This window comes from Chroicocephalus ridibundus, chromosome Z (assembly GCF_963924245.1).
Source record: "Chroicocephalus ridibundus chromosome Z, bChrRid1.1, whole genome shotgun sequence".
Classification (NCBI taxonomy): domain Eukaryota; kingdom Metazoa; phylum Chordata; class Aves; order Charadriiformes; family Laridae; genus Chroicocephalus; species Chroicocephalus ridibundus.
In genome coordinates this window covers 48,245,767-48,270,520 of record NC_086316.1, presented here as the reverse complement: position 1 = coordinate 48,270,520, position 24,754 = coordinate 48,245,767, and the positions used below count along the sequence as shown (strand labels likewise).

Here is a 24,754-nt window from a genome sequence, read left to right as displayed (position 1 = left end):
AACAACATGTCAATTTATGAAGAGGGGTTTGGTTTTTGGAGTGCCAGTTTGCAGAATGAAGTGCAGAAACTTTTTCAAGGGCCCAATCTGTTCACGTACAGTACAAATGACAGACAGGATTGTCTAAACACATCTGTGATTGTGAGCTACAGTGCTGAAAATCATGCCGTCACTTCCTTCTTGCCTTGTGCTGAGTGGAGGTCTAACGGTCCCAAGGACTCCAGCAGATAGAATACACAATGTAGAAAATGCAAATAACTAAGCCTTTTCCTCTTGGTTTTTATATGGTTAAGTAATCCATATCATATATGCAAACAACAAATATATTGCTAAATTTTTATTTTTTTTTTAATGAGTGGACACGTGTGAATTATTAACATCCCTTTATAGATATAAAATTAAGCCCTGGGAAAAAATCAAACTCACACACCTGTAAGATGTATGCCAAATCACCACTACTGTTAAACTGTAAAAGGTTTAAAAACAATATCAAACAATAAAGTTTACAGTTTTGTAGGAAAGAATTAATCAGGGCATCTGCTCCATGTCAGGATTCTCATCTTTTCCTGGAAGGGTGCCAGCGTTCAAAATCTTTGAAATTTTTGCCCACTTTGTTACATAAATAATGCATACTCTCAAACTCCAAAAAGCAAAAGCTGGCATTTAATAATTAGGGGTGAGACAAGAAAACACCACAAAACCCCACCTCCTCCCCCATATTCTTCAAAATACCTGCAATATTACTGCAACATTGCTGTAACTACAGCACTTGGCTGCTTGGAGAAGTTGCCCACACTAAGTGACCTAGTCTATACTTCTTTCTATACTACAGCTTTAACTTTCAGTTACGGTTTTTTCATTATTTTGGTTTGGGATTTTTTTTCTGTAAATGCACATGTTCAACTAGTTTTCAGAGGTTATTTTCAAATAACGTTTGTGTAGTAGGAGTAACTGGACCATATTTAAAAAACAATACTTGAATTGCCTTTGATATTTTCCAGTGTTGAAACATCAACTTTATTTAGTGACAGGATTGAAAGAATGGTTTCCCAGTCTTTTGTCTTTGTGCCCTATCTAGAGGAATAACTAATAACTGAGCTTCCTGAAATCGGCTGTAGAGTCAGATAAATATTACTTGTAACACTAAGGTAATACAGGTGGTGAAATTAAACCACATAATGCACTGATGAGCTTTTTCCTTGTGATTAGCCCTCATCAGGGACCTTCTGCTCTGGAGAACAGTCCTAGTGTATTAATGTTTATAAGCAGTTTAGCAACACTGCTTCTAAACACTCTTGTACAAAATGCTGTGCAATAGATTTACTTTATAGCACAAATATTAAAGCTAAGTATGCAACAACACTTATTTATATAGCAATTTTTTACTGACTATGTTTTATGGCTGTAAGGAGATACAGAGAGGAAGATTAGGAAACATTAGCAGTGCCATAACCTTTGAAATCTTTGCTCCAAATTATACAGTAACTTGATGTGTATAATGAAACACAATGCACATGCACCACAATTAAAATAGTAATAATTTTTAAAAGCTCATGAACAGTAAGTAAGCCTTTAGTAAGTATAGAATCTGTTGAAACAAGAATCTTAGACTTTTCTCAGCTTGGTTAGATTACCTTTCATGCACTAATTCATACTGTGTCAGCCCTTTGCCCATTCCATCCATTAAATCAGTTCAATTCTATTTACCATTTCGTTAAAAGTATGAAATGCCCTTCAGAGAAGTGAAGTGACCATGAGCAAAGAAAAAAAAAATTAGCAAAGATCTAGATTATATTCCACTTCATGAACAGAACCTGAAAAAAAATTTGGTTTAACTTCAGCAGGCTCTCAACTAGGCAACTTCCTCCAATAGAAGGTCCTACAACCCACCGCAAGATCCGCACAGGTATGTGCGATGTCCTGCCCAGTCAACAGCAGTGAAGTGGTTCCTTTGCTTTCTCCCTTCTGGCAATACAAGGTAGTTTTAATGAGGGCAAAAGCTGCAAATTATACTGTTTTATATATGGAGTACAAAAAATCTAATTCAGTTTTATACTTGTCATTTTGACATTCCTTGCCTTTTTATGGAGACTTTGAAACATTGGATAAAAATAAAATATAAGATACCTTCAAATAGTTATCATTCTTCAGTAAGGAAGAGGCACTACGGCTAAAACAGATTGCATTTGGCTACGCAATTCTGATGTGCCCAACCTTCTTATCTGGACACAGAGCAAAAAACTACACACCTCTGGTAAGTCTAGGGTTAGCGCTAAAACTTTAAAAAAATTACTGTCATGTGTGAGTGACTGGTCTGAGGAAATGGCTTTAGGGATATGCAGTGGTCCCTCAAAATTATCATACAATGTCCTCTGCAGCATCTAAATCACATCACACAATTCATTTCAAGGTAGGCCCATGTTGTTCCAGATCAGCATATCAAGGCCTTGGCCACATAGTTACATTTGATGTTATTCACGTATTGCCATAATGCTCTTGCAAGGCTGCTCTCTTTAACTTATGTACATAGACCTCCTTTGCCACACGGAAGGTTCACCTCTTCCAATTATGGTTCTTTCATCTGACTCCATTACAAACTTCCTTCTCTGTCTCCCTGACCAGGATGACACGGGTATCTTTCCAGGAACCTTCACATACACAGAAAGGAGAACGTAAAGCAAGATCTCTTCAGAAGAGAGGATGGGAGCCATCCTCTGCTAGCAAAATTTATTTGTCAAATGTATTCAGTACTTACTGCCTTTGTTTCAGTATGAAAATTCAAGTAAGTTGTCAAACTTGTATCACAAATGACAGTGTTTGCCTTTACAAAAAGTCTGGCATTTTATGTAATAGCACTATTTATTCAAGCCAAATATATGTCAGGTTTCAAGACTATTTTTTAATTATAACTTGTTTCAGTGGAAGCAGAAGACTTAAGAGAAAAGATACACATATGTGGGAGTCTGTAGACACTTTAATGCAAATGGCAATCAAAAGGCTGCTTGAACATAAATGCCACACCTCATTCTTCGTTTTGTCTCCCTGGTTCTTTTCTTTAGTAAAGACACTTCTTACCCACTTAAGTGCAAGACTAAACTCCATCAGTAGTCCTGCTAGTGTATTAGTCCATGCATATGTTTTCTGGAGCCTCCCAAACCCTCCTCCACAAAACCAAGAAAAAGATAATACCTGCCTTTTCCATACATTTGAGGAGAAAAACCAGCTAATTGTTTCCATTACATTTAGGACTAAAAATTTGAGGAAATTTGGCAAATACAAAGCATGTCAGATGGATCAAACAGGCTCCTTAGATAAAAAGAGCCAGATTTCTGAACAAAGGGGAAGTGTAGTAAATTTTATGTCTTTTGACTGTAATAAACATTTGATACACTGCCACATAGCAAGAGATCAGATAAGCTACAGGAGAATGAAATTCTTAAAGAAAGTCGAAACAACCACATGAAAGGGTAGTTAGGCATAAAAATGCATTAGACAAGAGGGAGGTTACCAGCAGATTTCCTCATGTATCATTCTGGAGCCCACTCTTATTCCACAGCTTCATTAGTTGCCTTAACTTAAAAAAACTGTTCCAGCCACAGCAGTCACATTTGTAATGACAGAATTTTGGAAAGTAGCAGTCACACACAGAAATACCTGGATGACTTATCCATGTCAGCCAACAGAAGCAACATGTTTTCACAGTACAAAAGGCAAGATCATACACTCAACAGTTGTTAAGTGACAAGAGGGATTAGAGGATAAGACTATGTGGCACCGAGTCCTAGGATCTATGAGGAAATAAACTTCCAGGAGAAAAAGTAATTTTTGAATTCTATAGCAGTAACCTGTAGTCTTTAAGCATTTATGCTTGAAAACAAAAAAGAAAAAAAAAAAGATTCACTTCTTTTGGTGTAAGCACAGAGAAGCGCTGTTGAGGGAGAAAGATGTTTGAAGAGGAGAGCTAGATTAGCTTCTAGTTGTCACTTACTAAGAACACCAATAGGATAAACCCTATCTCATCTCAGGGTTGACATCAAAACAAGAACAAATAGGTCAACAAGGCCATGAATAAATTTAGACTAGAACTGAGGAGAATGATTGGTAACAACTCCATGTAAAATACACAGCTGCTTTTAAAGTGATTATCAATATACTTAAGAAAGGGTCATAATGTAGTACTTAAAATTACAGGGAAAGTAGACAGAGCAATGCAAAAGACACCTTCCATGCTTTCAATGAATGCTGGTCCCCTGTTGGTTTCACAGCAGACCGCTGGGCCAACAAGCATAAGGGCATAAACAGCCTTCAGAGTGAAAGCTGGTCCCCTTTGATTTCATATTTGAACTGTGTAACTGAAGTTTTGTCAAGGGAAGAGGTGATATTAGTCTCAAATGTTAAAAAAACAAGAAAAAAATGCTTAAAATTTTTGTTCTTACAGGAACTGAAATCAAGTCAGCAACATTCTTATTAACACTTTCATAAAACTAGAGTTTTTGTCACATACAAGTCAACACTGGAATTAGTTGAGGTTTTGCCCACATTAAACAAACTCTCAGCAGCTGATCTCCTCTAGCAGGTCCCTAAAGGACATCTCTAATCATAACAGGCATTCACTTAAATTAAACTTCCAAAAAGGACAAAACATGCTTGTGCAAGTGAGCTCTTGAGCATAAGCTGAATCACAGGGTAGCTGTTAAAATGACAAACAGTTACGAATTTGATAAAGCTTGATTGCACATTTATATGTGAACTGGGAAATGATAAGACATTTTCTAAGTCACCAAGACCAAGTGAGAAGCCTAGACTGCATTTCTCTCACATTCCTGTGCATCAGTCGTTGTTCTTTTGGGATATCTAGAACAGCTACAGGCATTCAAGGATACACATGCATAACATGATGCCAGGATTAGTATATACGGCAAAGGCAAACTTCGTACAATGTAGACTGCATAGTCACATAGTATAACTATATTAGAACATAAAGTATAACGTAATCTAGAAATGGCAAGTAATTTTTGTATTTCTGTCTGCTGAGTGTTTAGGTTCTGTTACAAATTCCCTGGTCATCAACATACCAGTCTTATGCTTCACTTCCATATACTATCCTGGTTGAGTAAAAGCAACCCAACTGACTTGTGGTATCACACTGAGTATGCAGCTAAAGAGGAATCAGAATTCTTCAAGTGTCCTGGCTTGAAGACTTTGTGGAGGTGACAGCACACAAACAATAGCCCATACTATTTAGGTTAAATCAAGAGTTGAAGTGTTCACACACAGAACTTTGTGAAATCAATCATTACCATCTAAGAAAAGAACCTCCAGCCTAGCAGAAAACATATGAAGCTCTGTGGAACTCCACCACCTGTAGGGCACTCTTAAGAGCAAACTATTCAGAAGAAATGATACGCAAAAGGCCTTGAAATATTCTGCACACAGGGTCCCTTGAAAACCAGAAGACTAATACTTGTTCGCCTGTGCAGCTTAGACAGGACATCTTCAGCTTCTGCTCTGTTTCTGAGGACTCTGTTCAAGAATTATTTGCAAGGCAGAAGGTGCTCTCCAACAAGGCTGAAACAAAATTATTAATTAGGAGAGGCTGTAATCTAACCTTCTATGTCTATGCTTGTTAATCAGTTCTCATGTGATACTGTCCAATACAGTTACATTTGAGTGGAAATTTCTATGTGATATACAAAAGTCATCAGATTTACACTTTTGCACTGCACACAGGCAGAGAAGATTCTTTCTAACATAAAGAACTCTGATGCAGAATTGAAGAGTCTAAATACTTGATTTAATGCATTGGGTTATTTTTTTATTATAAAATTTTAATTTCTAAGTCCACTTGCTGCAATAGGTAGACCATAGCCTGTACACATTTATACATGTCTAAACTGTGTGCTTCTCTACAACAGTAATAAAAAAGTTTTCAATGTTTTATTGCTAATGTTCTCCAGACACATCCCACAATAAGTCTGGATGACTATGTTAAACAAAAATTTCAGTCCTCTTTGTTCAGTGAAAAAGAATGGTGATGAGATGTGCCCTTCAAAAAGATTAATTTTTTATGTTCCTTTTCTCTCCCAAAAGCTATAGTACTTTTTTTTTAAAGGGCAGACCTGACGATGTGTTGAAAACAGATTTATTGGATTCTTTTTTCCTTCTGTTGTTGGCATTTGCTGACAGGTTCCAAATTCGATGGATAATTCTGTAATAAATATTTCTGAGGTTACAAATGAAACACTAACAACAGTATATACCAAGAGTGACTTTTTATTTAAGCACTTCTTTTTAATTAAGTCCTTTCTGTAGCATCTATACACTTCAAATGTACTGACTGTTTAAGACCTCTCTGGATTTTTATGTTTTAAAATATACGCAATGATTATTCCCTTTCCCAATTTCATCTTACCTCTGTGGAGGTAACAATTTAGCAATTCAATTCTGACCTCTCTTTCACTGAAACAAGGCAAATGATTAGTCCAGAATTTCTGACCTCTCCCGCTCCTGGTACCAGGCTGAAGCAGACGAAGAAAAAGCAAATGGTCATCTGCACACAAACATTTATAAAAGCAACTTGAAAATAGCGAATGTCTTGATCTTTAAACTACCTGAAATTATGACTATAACCCTTATCTCTCAGAGCAAGTCTTATGAAATCAAATGAGCAGGCTCAGGTTGCCTACATTGTTGTAATAGGGCCTCAAACCCCTCTTTTTTTTGGAAGAGATTTTTAAAATATCCTATTTCTTCCATATTATCCTCAGCTCTCCAAGAATTTTAAAGTTAGCAATAGGATGTATTTTATAATATAACAAGTCACTGCTTAAAATTCGGGTTGGGAAAGAACAAAAGATTCCTTCTTAAGTGAGAACTGTACCTTTCCAGATTTCAGCACTGTTGATCCTTAAACATAAGTCATAAGAGAGGCTTCTTAGTGGCATACTTCTGATATAAACAATGAAGATGTTCAGTTTTGGAAGACTTTGTGTGATGAAAGAATTTCTCACTACCAGGACACAATTTCATGTCCATGTATTTCTTAATTATTTGCAAATTGCTGCTATGCCAGGTTACTTAGCATATAGTCTTAAAAGTGTTTCAAACACATACCTTTGTGACATTGCCATCTATCTGTATTTCAGGTATTTTGAATATTTCTCCAATATCCTGGGAAGTGTATGGTCTTGTTTCTCTCTATGTAAGAAGATGGACAATATCAGTGTCTAAAAGTATGCTGATAACTGCACAAAGATTTTATTTAAATGTCACAAAGATTTTATTTAAATGTGAAAAACAATTGTATCCATCAGAGGTAGAAAAGTCAAGCAGCAAACACAACATACGTTTTTCAACAAAGTTTAGATTTTTCTTCATTTTTCCTTTGAATTCCACATAAATATACTACTCCCTTGTTCCAAATATGCATAAAAATTCACTACGTCCCCTACTGCACCTGTGAAAACGTTACTTCATTGCTTGCATATATGAGAAAGCCATAGATGCATGTTCTTCCACTGTCCAATACTCATACTTTAACAAATGCAGAGGTCATACAGTTATCTAAAATAAAATTTTAAAAAAAGAATTGTATTTTTACACAACAAGCTCATCCCAAAATGAAGTCTTGTTCTTTTATCTCTAAAGTTTCCTTTTGAAAAAAATTCCATCTGTACTGACAAGTAACTCTGGAAAATCTAGAAAGATTATATTCCATTTCTTAAAGCAGTAAGGCTTTGACAATGTCACACCTCAGCAGAAGAGTCCACTTTAAAACCACGGTGGAATGGGGGACTGTGTTTAGGACAAACTCTTCTATCTAGAAATCTGGGAATCCTCTTGGTGGATTAGTTCAATAATGAATTCATTAATTCAGCTACAGCTTTTGTGACAAAGTCATAGAATCATAGAATCATTTAGGTTGGAAAAGACCCTTGGGATCATCGAGTCCAACCATCAATCCCACTCTACCAGCTTCTCCCCTACACCATATCCCCCAACACCACATCTAAGCGACTCTTAAACACATCCAGGGATGGTGACTCCACCACCTCCCTGGGCAGCCTGTTCCAGTGTCTAACCATTCTTTCTGTGAAAAATTTTTTCCCAATGTCCAGTATAAACCTACCCTGTTGCAGCTTGAAGCCATTCCGTCTTGTTCTATCGCTAATTACCTGTGAGAAGAGACCAGCACCAACCTCTCTACAATGTCCTTTCAAGTAGTTGTAGAGAGTGATGAGGTCTCCCCTCAGCCTCCTCTTCCTCAAACTAAACAGTCCCAGCTCCTTCAATCGCTCCTCATCAGATTTATTCTCCAGGCCCTTCACCAGCTTCGTTGCCCTCCTCTGCACTCGCTCCAGCACCTCGATATCTCTCTCGTATTGAGGTGCCCAGAACTGGACACAATACTCAAGGTGTGGCCTCACCAGTGCTGAGTCCAGGGGGACAATCACCTCCCTACTTCTGCTGGTCACACTATTTCTAATACAAGCCAGGATGCCATTGGCCCTCTTGGCCACCTGGGCACACTGCTGGCTCATGTTCAGCTGCTTGTCAATTAGAACCCCCAGGTCCTTTTCTGCCAGGCAGCTCTCCAGCCTCACTTCCCCAAGCCTGTAGCGATGCATGGGGTTGTTGTGGCCCAAGTGCAGGACCCGGCACTTGGCCTTGTTGAAGCACATTCCATTAGCGTTGTCCCATCAGTCCAATCTATCCAAGTCTCTCTGTAGAGTCTCCCTATCCTCATGCAGATCAAAGTCCTGTCCTGGACTGTGAGTTTTTCAAGAAGAAAACAGTTGATGCGCTATATACCACGTGTGCAATCCCAGAGCAGTCCAAGTGCATCAGATGCCAGATGTACCACATGTGCACAAGCCAGCTTTGCAAACTCTTGTTTTCTATCTGTATTGGATCTACTGTACCTGTGGTAGATGTCTCATCTACACATGTACACAGGTACCAGATATACCTGAAATTCTGAACACTCAACAGCACATCTGGAACTATAGCTGTGGGATATCTAGGAAATACCAGAAAAATAAACAAAGCCCATTGAACAAGGGCTGGTGGAGGCAAGTGGAGGACTTACTTACAATACTCTGATACATGTTAGCTATACTTTCCAGAGCCACTACACTGAATGAGTTGTGTATCTATTACCAGCCCTTAACATCAATGTTGCGTTGTGTGCATGAATGCATATCTATCACATCAGCAGTACAACAGTTGATTCCAGCAGAATCAACATTTTAACATCTGATTTTCCCCACAAAATTCGAGACTCATCACCTCCTTCCCTATCTGACAGCAAAACAGCAATTTCTAGTTAAGGGGAACATCAAGATCCAGGGGCCTGGCTATTACAGCAGCTGAAGTTCTGACATTAATAAACTGAATTAAGAAAACACTTATGGATTTTCACACAATTAATTTGAGACCCTATTCCCAGTGTACTGGATCTGATTATCAAGGTATAGGCATCTCATCTAGTCATATTACTGGAACAATGAAATATCCTCAACTTTCTTAATTTGACTTGAAGTGTTCCTTCCATTAGAATGCATTCTGTGATGAGATATGCAGCTGTTAGTGGAACGCACACCCCAGCCGCTAGTAATAAACTGCGATCTCCCTAGCTGCCTATGATGACAACATCATACTCAGCAAGGTCGTTAGCACAGGAGGCACAATTAGCTATAGCTTTCTAGTGCCATATTATTAAGCAGAGAAAAACACTCCTATAAGACTGTATGATTTCACTTCTTTACAGTCACCGCCTCCAGGAAATTAAAAATATTTTAACCTTTATGGAAAGGGAATACACCTGATATTTTCAGCATGAGACTAAAGATTATCCTCAATATCATGGCATTAAATAAAGTCAGCTATGAGACTAATTCTATCAGAAGTCTCTGTCCAGGTATGAGAATCACTTCGCTATCCTGTTATAATGCCAAGTGAGCAGCTGGAACAGCTGGAAATGGTCTAGGAAATGTCCTTATACAAATTTGCCATGACATTCTTCTAACCTTTGCCAGAAGTTTAAAAAAAAAAAAAAAAAGCCAAACAGACACACATATTTGGACAGGGAGTTTTGTTCAGCCTTGCCTCTAGTTTCAGCATTAAATGATTTGTTTTATGTCACAAGAATTGTGACTATATAGAGTAGTACCAGATATTCTCACTAGCCCTTTCAGTCCTAGCAAGCTGGGTCTGAGACAACTGTAACTCCAGCCCACGCTTCAGCTCGCCTGACTCAGAAAGAGCCAGGTAACAGTTTGGGCATCATAATATGAACTACACTGTAGTTTGTAAGAAGAAACAAAGGAGGAAAGGCTGCGGGAACCAAAAGAAAAATAGTGGGTAGGAGATATGCAATCAACCACGGTGCAGAATCATTGCTTCAAGCATCCTGTACTGGTCTACAGATCTAAAACCCAATGAAAAAGTGGGATGAGCCCATCAACGCTTTTCAGTATAATAGTACTTCTGCTCATTCTCCAAAAATAGCACAATATAAACACATCCTTATGACTCAACTTTCAAAAAGACTTTACATATATACACACACACACACACTTATATATATAAAAATTGGAGTGTGAAGAGAAAAATATGCAGAGATGGTAGTCTCAGTGTTGCAGAAAGTCTCTCTTAGAGGGAAAGAATAGAACAGTTAGCACATGCAAAGAGGATAGTTCAAGGAAGACACACACAGATAAACCACTGATTTATAAGAAAAATCTGACATTTCTATACACAATTAACTCCTAAAAAGGGGGACTGGGCTGAGGGAGGTTCAGACCATTCATCCCACAAGTGATGAAACTGGAAAAGTGGCACAAAGAGGTGCTTATGATGGGAAAATAGACGTATAAGGATATTTTAGTTAATGCTATCTACAGGAGCTGGGTGAACTGCATTTTTTTCCTGAGACAAGTTAACTCACAGCACATAGGGATCTTTAAAGGGTTCTAAGTTTTTCTTCAAATGAGAAGCCCCTCCAACAGTATGCACCAGTGAGGAGGATGGTTGTTACTCTCTCCTTCTTTTAAAAAGCAAAAGGAATAGCTAAGGCAAGCTTCTGCTTTAAAAGACATTTTTGTACCGCTGCCACTTTGCCATGACTTTCCCATTGAGGTACCACAACCAAATTGCAATACAGCGGTTGGTAGATTACAGAGACGCAAGCAGTGACTTACACTTAATTTATATCTCATAGCCATTGTGTATTTGGTCTGCAGTGATGAACTTGTGTCTGTACTGAACCAAAACCCAAACCAGCATCTCTGTAGCCTAGAAGCATCTTCTTCATAACAATAAGAAAAACACTTGATGAACAAAAATAATGAGCGTGCTTCTTTACTGATTCAAAATTCATCCCTTATTTGAGCAACAGAGGGGTATTCTCTGATTAGGTTTTGAATATATACTTCTGTAATTTTAGTATTTTGACAGTTCTACCGTCTGTTAACTACTGCAGAAAAATCATGTGATCAGCAGCACTGTGTCTCAGTTAATGAAAACACTGCTTTCTACTGTGCCATCATTTACGAATGTTGTGCACTGCAATCCACCTATTGTATTCTGCATTTTCTTAATTAACCATCTTAGATTTTCACCAACTCATTCTGTAGTCTAAGTAGTGCCACCCTACTTGGGAACGTGAACTAGCATTTATACAGTCACACTCCAGCACTGACATAGGGACAAATCATTACTGCTCTACTTGCATCATAACCCAATTGATGCAATAGCGTGAAACAGAACATCTCTGAAGTCCTCTCAGTACCTCAGAGAAATAACCATCAGGGAGTTTTAATAAGGTTGTGAAATCTACTGACAGAGAGAACAATATAACTAAGGGCTTCCCTTCTTAATGGCTTCTATGAGTTAATTTTAAGACTATGACCTTTTAAAAGCTTTCAAGTGTCCCTACACTTTTACATTCTTATATCTAAAGGTTTTATATGCTCACCATCAGGGCACATTCCACCAACTTCAAACACATTGTGGCAGGAATGAATTTGAGCCACTGTAGTCTTGGTCCAGAGGCTGAAAACTTGAATTCTGATTAAATTGTATTTTCATACAACACAGTATCTGTGTTCTTCTGTTGTCAATGTAAATGATTGACAGCTGCCTTTTAATATTAGCTTTTAAAATAACTCTAATACCTAAACACTAGGGAAATATTTTCTTCAAACCAAAATGCACATCTTAAATCAAAGGGCCATTGTCTCCAGAACAATTGTATTGAATCAAATCCAGTCCTGTCACAATTTTGACAATTGAATGGGGGAATAAATATGTTCACCTCTGTGAGGAGGACTTCACTGCATCTACCTTCACAGCTGAGCTCATTAAAATCTTTCTTGCCTGTCTTGTTGCCTCAGTAGCTTTCCACTTGTCCCCAAGATTCATTCACAATTTCTGGTATTTTTACAGCCTTACACATTTCCTATGACAAATTTTTGAGACCCAAAGCTTCCCACCAGCCCCTTTGGAAATTACAAGTCAACCATGTGCCAGAATATCCTTTAGGTCAGCATAAGGGCACATTCTGGTGTTGCAAGGAATACTAATGGAGGTCTGTGCTTGGAGTCAGAGAATGGAAATACTAGGCTATTAGATCCACAGATTTATTACAGTCACCTCTGCTTGTTCATAAAGAAGGTCCGGGTTTAGCCTTTAGTCAAAAGCTTGTTTTAGTCATCAAAGCTTGACAGCTTTGAATGCAAACCTCCCCTCAAAAGAGCGTGAAGTTCACAGACTTTATCGTTCCATAGCTAAAATTTTCAGAGCATGTACATGGATACGTATGGATACATAAGACCTGCCAGTCAATGAAAACCAGGTCTTTAATTTTTAAAACATGCAGATGATGATAATTACAAAGAAACAGCTTGTGCGATTCAACTCTTAGTTAACACTGCTAATGCTCCTTCTATGAATAGAACAATATTTCAACATTAATATCATGACCAACTGGAAGTAAGGTACCATTTATAAAGACAAATCAGCTTCTGCTCCCAGGAACTTTCTCTGCCTTTCTTGGTCTCAGATTTGGAAATCAGTTTCCAGTAAGTTGAGAAATACATATGCAAATATAAATATATACATACATATTTCTCCATTAATTTATTCTTGACCTTAAATGTATAACAGGATTAAGCATAAATATCCTGACATCACTGAAGCTTCACCTATCTTCATAAAACCTAAATTTTCCCTGAGATGGTCTATGAACCAGCTCAGCACAGCCACTAAAAATAAAAACTCTCTATCATCTGATGTGTGTTCATAAAAAGATAATTAAATATATGAGTAAAACATTGAAAAAATAGTCACAGTAAATATCATGTTATTACCATTTTCAGTGGAAATAACGAGAGACTAAAGACAGAATAAATAGCTATAATGAATTAGCACATTACCATCAGATACTTTTTCTCATTACACTTTATTTCCAGAGAGCAAGCACTTAAAGTCTGGCAATAAGTCGCAGAAAGTTTTAATTTGGTTGTTTATTTAGACATGATATTTTATTTTTCTCTCCTTGCACCTCTGAAGTCACTGTGATTCGAAGGGTTTTATAACAAGACAGTTTCTCTGCAATTCATGATAAACTTCAAAAAGTTGCAACAGGGGATCACCTACTTGGCATATTCTTTACACAACACTTCATTATGTCATTAAAGCAAATCCGTTATCTAAAAGCAAAAAGAACATAAGAAGAACAGAAAAAACTACTTGTACAGGAAAAGAATAAGACTTTTTTTTTTTTTACATTTTCATTTTGAAAAGTGAAAGGATTGTCGAAGTGCTGCTTCAGCAGAAGTATTAAATATATGTCTCTAAAGCATTGCTTTCAGCTGCAAACACAGCAAATAGGTTAAAATGGGATGCTTGCATCACTTTCCAGCCAGTGTTAGACTAAAAAGTGCAAGTTGTGTCTAAAAATGTGCTCCTGCTTTCTTAACTGATATTAACATCTCAGATACTTTGAGAAGTACTCGTCTGTATTATGTTGTGATGAATAAAAGAATATCCTATAACCTTCGGGTGAACTCCAAAAGCCTACATGCATGCCTCACAGTAGTTTCTTCCTATGAAGAAAAAAAAAAGTTAAAAAAGTGTACCACACAACTCAAAAGACCACTGAGATCTCACTTGCAAAAGAGACTGTGAAAGGTAAAAGTGTCTCCTGATCTAGACACAAGTTTTCGTGGTCCTAGTCACAGGTGTAGGGATTTCTCATCTCCCCATACCATTTGGTTGCCTTTTTCCTTAGATTATTGTTTGTAATTTAAAACTTTTTTCTCTTTTTAATGAAATCCAGTATTTTCAGGCAAGACCTGAGCAAAGTGTACAGAACAGATAATAGATAAAAGGTCCTATAGGAAAGCCAGCCTTCAGGGGGCTGTTTTGGCTTTTTGCAGGGTGACTGGGGACAACAGTACCTCTATGTCACCAACTCATAGACTACCAGTCCATCCACAGCATACAATTAGAAATGTTCAAGATTTTAAAAGATGTCTGTTGATTCTGGATGTTTAGTTTGAAATCAATCTTTTATTAAAAAGGAAGGCCAGCCACCACTTCAAAATTATCAGGCCCCAAAAAAGTACATGAGGTAAAGTCAGAAATCCCCAATTACTAATAATTTTTGTAATTCTGCCTATGGAGTTTGATACTATCATTGTAATTATTAAACTTCCACCTCCTTTTGAAATACATGTACTTTGATTTCAGATACAGAATAGACTGTACATTAATAATTAATAATTATTATCTTCGCAAGAAAGAAAAGAAGTCTGCAAAGTAACTTCAGTTCTTAGTATTTTCTTAGACGCAATGTCTTCAATATAATAACCCCTGATGCATTTTCAGGGGAGACAAACAGATGAGAATTCTGGATATTGAACGACCGTTCTGTTTTATGATTTTAATGAGAATTCGTTTTTGCTCTTCATTTGCGTTTGGGTTTTTTTTTTCCTGTTTTCCTCATCTTCTGTGCTAAAAATCACATCCTAGCTCTGCAGTGACTTCCATCACATATGACTGCAGTCAGTTATGCCACACTCTGCTCTACCAGGTAGAGAGTACTACTTTCAAAAGCTACAATCATACCATAATTTATCATTGAAGGGACTTCGAGGGTTGCCTAATATAAGCATCTTCCAGAATTATTTAAATCCAAAATCTGAAGCTTTTCCTTCAGCCCCAAATTTAGCAATTTCAAAGTCACTTCATACTAATAACTGAGGATTATGGATGTTTTTCCAACATCAGGCAGAGCTCAGTCCACACAACAGAGAACTCCTTCACAAGAATGGCAACAGGCAAGCCAAAACATTTTCCTCGGAACAGTTCAAAATGTCCAGTTTGTCACAGGACAAAGTATTTGTGCAAAGAATTAGTTATGCTCTCTCCAGCTACCAAGAACTTTAAAAAATTCACGATAAAAATAAATATTTTCTTCAAAGATGGTAAAAACAGATCAGAAGTAAAATTCATTACAACTCATCTCATGATGTGAGCCCTACAGCAGCACAACCTCCGACTTGCAACCTGCGCAAGCGCCTCTCGTAGGCTTCACCCACCCAAGCCCTCGCCTCACCTCCCGGTCACATCGCTGACAGAGATGTCTCGCTTCCATTTTTATTGGATTTTTTTATTGCTGTGCTTCCTGAGGAATGAAATGATCAGAAAAGTATTACGTTCAAATAATAAAAATAGTAACGGACACCTGCTTTTAGCTTGCTCCTGTGAGCTAAGTCCTGTAGCCGGCGGAGGCAGCGAGGAGCCTGGGCTGGGCTGGTGGGGGCGGGATGCAGGAGAGAGGGGTACACCCTCCCGCCGGGGCAGGAGGGAGAATGGCCAGGCAAAGTGTTACTTTCCATTTCACAATGTTATCAGGTTATTTTACCAGTCCATGCCCTGAGCTAGAACTACTCTTTTTGTTTTTCTTAAGAAGAGCCTCTTAAGAAGAGGTTATCATTACTGATAACCACTGTTGGTACGTTTTTCTAAGTTTTTCAAGAAGTTATTAAGATTATAGACAAGAGTTGCTACATGTGCTACGGTGCGTCTTATAAACTAGTTCTCAAAGGACTTTTTACTGTTGATTTGCACAATCACAGGGTAACTCAGGCTGGCAGGGACCTGGGGAGGTCTGCAGTCCCAGCCCCTGCCCAGAGCAGGCTTGGCTGGGGGGTCAGACCAGGCTGCTTAGGGCTTCACCCAGTCCGCACATGAAACCCCCAAGGACGGCACACCCTCCCCAGGCACAGGCTCCACCACTGAGACGTCCTCCTGGGGAAAAGGCTTCTTATCTCCAGCCTGAGCCTCCCATGTTTCAGCTTGTCTTGCTGCTTCTCACCCTCCTGCTGCTCACCACTGTGAAGAGCCCAACTGCGTCTCCTCCATCCCCTCCCATAGGTGCCAGGGATGCTGTTAGGTGCCCCCAAAGCCATTGCTCCTCCTGCCAACAGCTGGTCCTGGTCCTGCAGGCTCTCCTTGTAGGGTAAGGGCTCCAGCCTCACCATTTCGGTGGCCTCTCCTCACCTCCCACCAGTTTGTCAGCGTTGTTCCTGTGTTGGGGACCCACACTGGAGGCAGCACCCAGACAGGGTCTGACAAGCACCAAGCAGAGGGGACAGTCCCTGCCTTCCCCTGGCTCTCGGCCCATGTCCTGCTCACACCACCCCAGGCACCGCTGGCCCTCATTTCTGCCTGGGCACACGGGTGGACCCGGCTTGGCTCACTGCCCACCAGCACCCAGGGCCATGCCCCAGGGCTGCCCCCTCCCAGGGCTGCACATGCCCGCCATCCCTTCCTCCAGGTTGCAAGTTGGAGATGCTGAAGAGGACAGGCCATGCACAGACCCTGCAGGACCCCACTGGATACCAGCCTCCAGGCAGTGTCTGACCCATAACCACCACCACGTGAGTCCACCACCCAACTGGGTCCTCACCCGCCACTGTGTCCTCCTTCCCAGACTGTAAAGTCCCAGCCCAGGTCCAAGAATATTGGGGGAGACAGTGCCAACAGCCTGACTATAGCAGAGGTAGGTGGCATCTGCTGCTTTCCTCTCATTCCCACCATTTTGTCGCAGAAGGCAGTCAGGTGGGTTAGGCATGATTTACCCTTGGTAAACCCTTGCCGACAGCTCCCTGGCACTGTCTTCTCCCTGCTGTGCCCAGACATGGGTGCCAGGAGGTCTCACTCCTTGATTTTACCTGGGAGTGACACGAAGATGGCTCGCATGTGGTTCCTCAGGGTGGCTTTTGCCCTTTGTTGAAGGCAGGTGTGACATTTGGCTTTCTCCAGTTGTTGGGGACCTCCCTGATCTCCACAGCCTTTGGGAACTGATGGAGAGCATCTGCACAAGGACATCAACCACCTCCCTCAGCACCTTGGGGTGCAGCCTGACAGGTCCCAGGGACATGCGTGGGTTGTGTCCTCCCTAGCAATCCCTGACTCAACCATCATCCCCAGCTGGTAGCTCCTCTCCTCCTTGAGCCCTGACACTAAGCACAGAGGCCTGACAGACATTGCTGGCGACAACAAAGGCGGCAGTGAGGACCTGCCTTTTCTGGGTCTGCTGTTGCTGTAGCGCATTCTCCGTCTGCAGTGATCCTGACCGGGAGACCATTGCACGTGAAGGAGTCAGTGATCCACATACCAGTTAATCCGAGTACACCTTTGCCCATGCTGTGCTGCACTGCACTACACATATGACTTGGCCTTCAGGCTGCATTGTGCTGCACAAATTGCTTAGCCGCAGGACAAACTCAGCCAACAAATTTTAGGGAGCTTGCGGGCAGCTCCCACTCATCACTGGCAATTACACCACCTGCACTACCTTGTGTTCATCTAAAAGTGCAGCAAGAAGTTCTCATGAGAACATTGTTTCTGCTTGCAAGCAGAGAAGACAAATAGAGTTGTTTCCTTGGAAGAACATCGTATAATAGCTTGAATGAGCAAAATGAGTCAGCCTTTCTATGGACAGGGTCTGCACAGTGTGCTGCACGAGGACTGGAGAACCACTTGATAACAAGAAGTTATCCTTGACACCCTCCAGCAATCTCCTGAATGGCTGGTGTCCTGACACATTAAAGTTCCCAGTGAGGATGGGGCTCTGTGACACAGAGACTTCTTCAGGTTTTTCAGAGAAAGCGCCACCTAATTCTTGCACTTACCCTAGTCAGTGGTCTGTAACGTGTCCCACCACAGTGTCACACTTGGTGACCTCTCCTCTGACCCTGACCCACAAGCTCTTAGCCAAACCTGAGCCCCACACATCTCAGCTGCTCCTTCACTCGGAGGGCAGCTCCCTTCCTCCTCTTCCCTGCCTGTCTCTCCTGAAAGGCTCGTCTCCATCCATCACAGCACTCCAGCCACCTGAGCTGTCCCACCACGTCACAGGTATCCCAGCAATGTTGCAGCTCTATCAGCATACGCGGAGCTCTCATCCCTCCTGCTCAGCTCCCAGGCTGTGTGCGGATGTGCACGCACCGTGGAGGTGGGTGTCATTTTGTCCTGTTTTAACATGCATGAGCTCTGCCTTACTCCCCCCGCCCTGCATTTTTGCCTTCTGCCCTTGCCCCACCATTTTCTCACTGAACTCCAGGCTGTAATCTCTCTCCGTGTGTCACTCCTAATTTAACAGTGTCCTCACCAGGCTGGACAGCCTCTTGGCAAAGATGCTTTTGCCACAATAAGTGAGAAAGAGAAAATGACAGCTGATTTCTTAAGTTCACAAACGTGGAACTCAGAAGGCAAGCTGAGGTTTTTTTCAAGGCCCCCTAATCTGCTCCACAAGTCGCTCTGAAATCCAGCTCTTCACTCACTGGGTGACAACTGCTGTATGTATACCGTTCCCCAGCCATATAGACATGTAACTATAGCTGAGCTCTGCCATAAAGTGCGTGATTTCTCCATGCCAATCTTCTGTACTCAGCCCATCTAATTTTCAGTTTCCAGGACAGGACCAATGACCTGGTTCACAGCTGTAATTCCATTGATGCCACAGCAAAATAAAAGAGAAAAGTTACATTTCATGTGTTCATACATTTCTCACTTGTCATTTTGTTTCTGAGCTACTGTAAATATCCTGTGGGAAAATTCAGCTCAAAAGCAATAAGAAAAACATATTATCTTTGAACAATAAAGAAAAAAAGTTGCTGTAATCAGAAACTGTACAGCAGAATAGCCATTTATCTTCCTTTTTACTAAACTAGAACACTATACTGTGCAGCCCCTGGTTAAAATGGGTTTAAAAACTCACATAATTCAGAGGCCATAAGTACCAATGACACTCAAGATCTTAGTAGAAAGAAGTCAGACATTGCTCTTTATGGGTAGAAATTTAAAATGATCCAAAATGTGATCTGCTGTTTTGAATGGCAAAACTTCCATCAATTTGAGCAGGGTTCCAACTCAGCTATCCTTTACCAGAGTTACACAAGCAGATGACGGAGAGAGGAAAACAGCAGCAAGGGCTTCATTTCTAAAGCAATACCCGTACTTTAGTCCCTCAATGTAACTGAAGTCAGTACATTAGAAACAAAGATAAGGGCTTTAAAGTTAGAGATTTTTTAGAGGCAGCCACATGTGTGATCTAGCCAATGTTAGCTCTTGCAAACCTTTTCTATCTCGAATATCCTTCCCTTCCTCAGCTCCTGCCAATAAAACAACTCCCTCTCTATCACTCAATGACTAATATAAAACCAAGCTAAATAAAATTTAAAAACAAACTGTTTTGGTAAAGAAATAAGACTACAAATTATTCTTCAGAAATTAACACTTAAAGAAAAAAAAAATCAACTTTTAGGATTATTCCTTGTTACTTTTTCATTGAATAAGTGAGAAATCAGGATCCGCAATTTCTACAATCATGTGAAGAAAAGGAAGGCTGGAAAATTCAGATATTGGCAGACAGCAGCTGATAAGAAAGACGCAGAAAAATAACATAGCTATTCTTACTACTAGCCACGATGTGCAATTACTAACTTAAAACTTCTGCATTTGACAGAAAAACTAAAGCAAGCCTTAATAGGGAGGAAATTAGATCTTCAAAACACAGAATTTGCCTTTTCTTGCACAACAAGAACAGCTACCTAAAAGGCTTTGCAAGACATTCAGATGAGATCCTTTAAGCAAAACAAACACACCCTCCTCCCTGGTTACTCTGCCTTTTCTTTTGCATAAATCTTAATTTTATAGAAGTAAGTTTGTCACATAGGTTAAACCCCAGCAATTGCTCTAAATAAGTGGTGACCAAAACTAGCATTGCTTAATTAAAAAGGCATAGAAATCATCTGAGACCCCATAACACTGTTATTAAGACAAGATTAGGGAAGAACCATGAGCAAAAAAATACACATGCATAGTGTCACTTGTGCCAGTCTTCTACTTCAGCACCGACCCCCAAAAGTCCTCCTCAGACCAGTGACAACCTTTAAAAAGTAAAACTGTGGCAGACAAATAAAAGTTAGTGCAAGAAAAACACAACCAGGGAGGCAGGGCTGGGGAGAGGCCATAATGCTGAAAGGATTTAAATTTTCGCTTTCTTTCAGGGATTGTTTGGGAGCAAGGGGGAACAAAAAGGAAGTTTGTGGTGGGAAATGTCTTAAGGATTAGTATTTTCTGGCATTGCTTTGGAAAATGATCCCAAGTGAATTATTCTTAGTAAAATGTGACTTCAGAAATCCTATGCTCTCATAAAAAAGAGAAGTGTATAAATGAAGAAAACACAAACTAATGGCTACCCATTCACAAAAAATGAGTTTTATAAAAAAAACTAACACAAATTAAAAAACATTAAGAATCAACCATTCACATCCATCCTGCAATTTATGGAATTTAGTAGTTTAAGTGTAATGCAAATCCCCTAGTATAAATACACCACTTTAGTACTGCTTTAGAGAAGATAACAGGAAGAAGTTGCTCATCCATTCAGAAAGATTCTGAAAATGTAAAGATTAATCAAAGATTAATACTGACTTTTAATTCTGGCCAAACCTGAATCTCATTCAGGCTTCTGCCTGGAGAAAGAATTCAGCTCTGCTGTAAGCAACAAGAACCACTTTGTTTAGAACAACAGAAACTCAACGAGCCCTACAAAAAAACCTCAATCCTCCACTGCATTGTGCATTTTTCTGATAGTTCTGGTGATAGAACCCTTACCTGGAAATTAAGTTTAAGGCATCTACTGCAAAGCAGTGTATTCTGAAAAAATTCTGAAAAAAACCCACCCTTGGTTATAGTATTTTAATCTACAGCGTGGTACAGATGAATGCAATGCTCCTCCTCTTCTCCCTCCATAGGAGAATATTGTTACTTTCTCTGATGCTTTCTTGTTGCCATGGCATCTTTTCTACTGTAGGTCTCTTCACCCTCATGTTCTTTTCCCAATTGGCATTCAACCTGTGAGCATCTTCTCCCCGGCTCAAAAGCTCATAAATCTATGTTTCTTTTTGAAACAAGACATTTGATCTGTTGAATAAGGCATATATCACTCCAGATCTCCGAGAGTCAGCTTTCGGTAAGAAAACACAACATTGTTTCTAAACACATGAGGAGTGAGGTTGTACTTGAACAGGGAGCAGTTCGCTCAAAATCTCTGTTTGTATGTGTTCATTCAGCACCTAGCACTAGGGTTCTGATCCCAAGGAAAAAGCCCGTCAAGCACTCTAATAAACGTCACTCACTTCTACTAGAATACTCAATTTATTCTCTCAATTTCCGCGCATATCTTGCCAAGATGTTCGTTTTCCTCACATGTAATCTATGCCGTGGGCACGCATCCTCATCAAGATGTCTGGCCGTCCACCTCAGAGATTCCCGACAGATCCCACCGAGCTGGCTGAAGGCAGACACACCACGAAGGAAGAAGACACCTTCCCAAGAAAACCTCCGTTTCCCAAGCGTGTGTTTTCAGCCTACCTGCCTTCCAGCCTTTGGCTTGTGATAGCTGCCCCTTCTCCTCTCAGCGGCACGACCCCAGGACAAGCCTCCAGCCGCTACTTTCCGGCCGCGCTGCCGGGCGGCTCCGACGGCCGCGACGGGGCTGCTCTCCCCCGGGGGCAAAGCAGGTACCCTCGGGCACACTCGGAAAGCAAAACGGGAGACTCGCACCTGTCGTAACTACAACCGGCGCTTGGGAAGGGGGATTCCTCCTCCCAAAGTACAACAGGTTCTCCTAACACCACCCCCACCCAGCGCTCGGGTTCACCAGGTGCCCGGACGGAGGATCCCGCTCCCGGTCGCGGCCGCGGGGCACTCACCGGCGGCGCGGCCGCGGAGGGTCCGCCGCGCTTGGCGGAGCCGCGCCGGGAGCTCAGCCGCCGCCAGGACTCCGCCAGCCGCCCGCGGCCGCCGCCCGCCGCCCCCTCGGCAGCACAGCCCCGCTCCGCCGCCCCGGGGCTCCGCCGCCGCTGCCCCATGGCCCGCGGCTCCGCCGGACCCCGGCTGGTCGCCCCGCGGCTTTGCGCGCCGCCCGTAGTTTTAACGATGCTGCCGAGACACGGCGCGGGGGGGAGTAGGGGAGGCGGGCTGGGGCGGAGCGGCGTCGCCCGCCCTCCGCGGCCGCGGGACTGCCCGGGGGGAGCCCCGGTGCCTCGGTGATGGGCGAGCGACGCGGGTTCCGCGGGGGCGGCGAGCGGGGTGGGGGGTGGAGAACACCCCGGGGAGCAGTTGCAGGAGGGCTGAAAGGGGGACACCCGCCTGGGGTTGGGAGGGGGGGGTGGTGATGGGGCAGGCGTGGGGTGCTTGGTGGCAATTACAGATCATCATATCCCATGGCAAAATTAAAGTTTTGATCTGGGGCGTGAGATGAAAAAGGTGCCCGGCGGAATTGGGAAACAAGCCGGGTAAGTGAAAGGGGCAGGTAGCTGTACTGTGCTTAAACGTGACAGGTTGCAACACCTGTTCACTTCAGGGTCTAGATCTTGTCAAAATCTTGACAGGAGGCTTCTTCTTACCAAACTACATTAGTTCTATGGAACTAAGTTATTTCCCCATAATAAAACATGTTCCTTCGTAAAGTCCAACAGCACTTAACAGGTGCACAGCTTCCACGCCAACTCCAGCGTTTTACCTTCCTGTTTACACTTAGGAGGATGGAAACACCAAGTCAGAAGGAGAAGACAGCATGGTACCCATTGGTAGGGTACACCTTTGGCTGGCCTGCTTTTCTTTCTTAAATTCAACGAGGAGCATCGCTGGAATTAACAGCCTCTCCACTAACACTGGAAGGGTCTCCTGTGGTCCTGGCCAGGGTCCCAGATTCAATATGCCCTACCAGGCACTTTAGGGCTTTAGGAACATGCACATCAAGTTCATCAGCTCTGTGTGATGAGCACAGGGCACTGGTGCAGGGCTGCAGCGGAAAGCCGCCTCTCCTCTGCCCTCTGAGATCACTGCTGATTTTTCTTCACAAGGTGAGAGGATGCTCAAGTCCCCACGGCTGAAATAAGTCAGCGTGTTAGCCTACAAGCTCAGGCAACAGCATTACGAGGTAAACATTTCATCTTGTTCTACACAGCCATGTAAAAAAAAAAAATAAAACATCTAGATAGACACTTGGGTTTTCAGGGATCATTAATAATACAGTGAGCTTTTTGTAGGCGTTAAACCATTGACTTGTACTTATAATTTAACCATTCTTACAGAGATTTCTCAGAACACCATTTTGCTGAAAAAGTCAGATGTATGCTACTCTCTCGAGTAGCTGAACTTTCTATTATAAAAAGATGATATGACATTATAATGGATGATATTATTCTAGTTATAGCCACCATACTTAAAATGATTTATGTGAGGATATATTTTCCTCACAGTGTATCTAATTCCATAATAATAAGCAAGAAAGATGGGTCAGAGTTTCCAAAGAACATGTTAAATTCTCTATTTATCTCTAATATATATTGGAAACTAATGACTAAGGAATTTGTTATGGCATTAGGTAGTCTAATGCCTTCCACACCCCTAATCAGACTCCAGACTGATTAAGTACCTTCCATTCAGTGGACATAAATGTTAGCTGGAGTGTCTTTTCTTTACAGCACCTGTAACTGTAGCAAGTTACTTCATTTGGGTGAACTATTCTCATGAGTGCTTTTAGCTTCATTTATTCCCCACTGAGGCACATCAGCGTTTGGTCAGCTTTGCTGATTAAGTCAATTAGCTTTATAATTTTTAATGACATCTATAGATCAAGTCCTCTGATGTCTCCTCTATCTGCTAGTCATAACTATCAAATTTCCCAGTTCCAGTGTTTTTATTTAATTAAGCGTTAGAGGAATCTAAAGATTTTCAAATCCCACAAAAATAGTAAGCAAGTTATTTTTTAAAACCTCAAATTACATAAAACCCAGAAGACATGCTCTTAAGGAGTCGTGTTGAGAGGACAAGGAATAAGAATCTCTAAAGGAATTCATGGACAGGATACAAAAATATTTGTGTTACTGATTTTTCAGTAGTTTTGTTTAATTCTTTGGCAGCTGGAATGTGAATTTTGCTGCCTTCACCTTTTTAGTTACACAGACAGTGCTATACTACTTACTCAGCTGACAGTACCATGTAAGATACAACAGAAAAGCAAGCAAACATTCTTCTTTAAAATAGCAAAGCCATTTTAAATAGGCTACAAACTTCAAACTAAAATAGAACAAAATCATAAGCAAAAGCAATTTAAGGTAAATCTCATACATAACACGGGTCATTTAAGTAACATCAGAAGGTC

General features: G+C 41.1%; 1 protein-coding gene across 4 annotated transcripts in view; it reads right to left on the bottom strand.

Moving 5' to 3' along the window:
* TRPM3 (transient receptor potential cation channel subfamily M member 3) overlaps positions 1-24,754 on the bottom strand; it is a 449,063-nt gene that overhangs the window by 397,848 nt on the left and 26,461 nt on the right. For 3 of the 4 annotated variants that reach the window (XM_063319666.1, XM_063319671.1, XM_063319672.1), the window contains exon 1: positions 22,296-22,502. In XM_063319666.1, coding sequence (XP_063175736.1) covers positions 22,296-22,454 — 159 coding nt within the window. In that variant the 5' untranslated portion in view covers positions 22,455-22,502. Of the gene's footprint in view, positions 1-7,113; positions 7,198-22,295; positions 22,503-24,754 lie in introns of those variants that run through there. The other variant, XM_063319668.1, reaches the window with a different exon arrangement.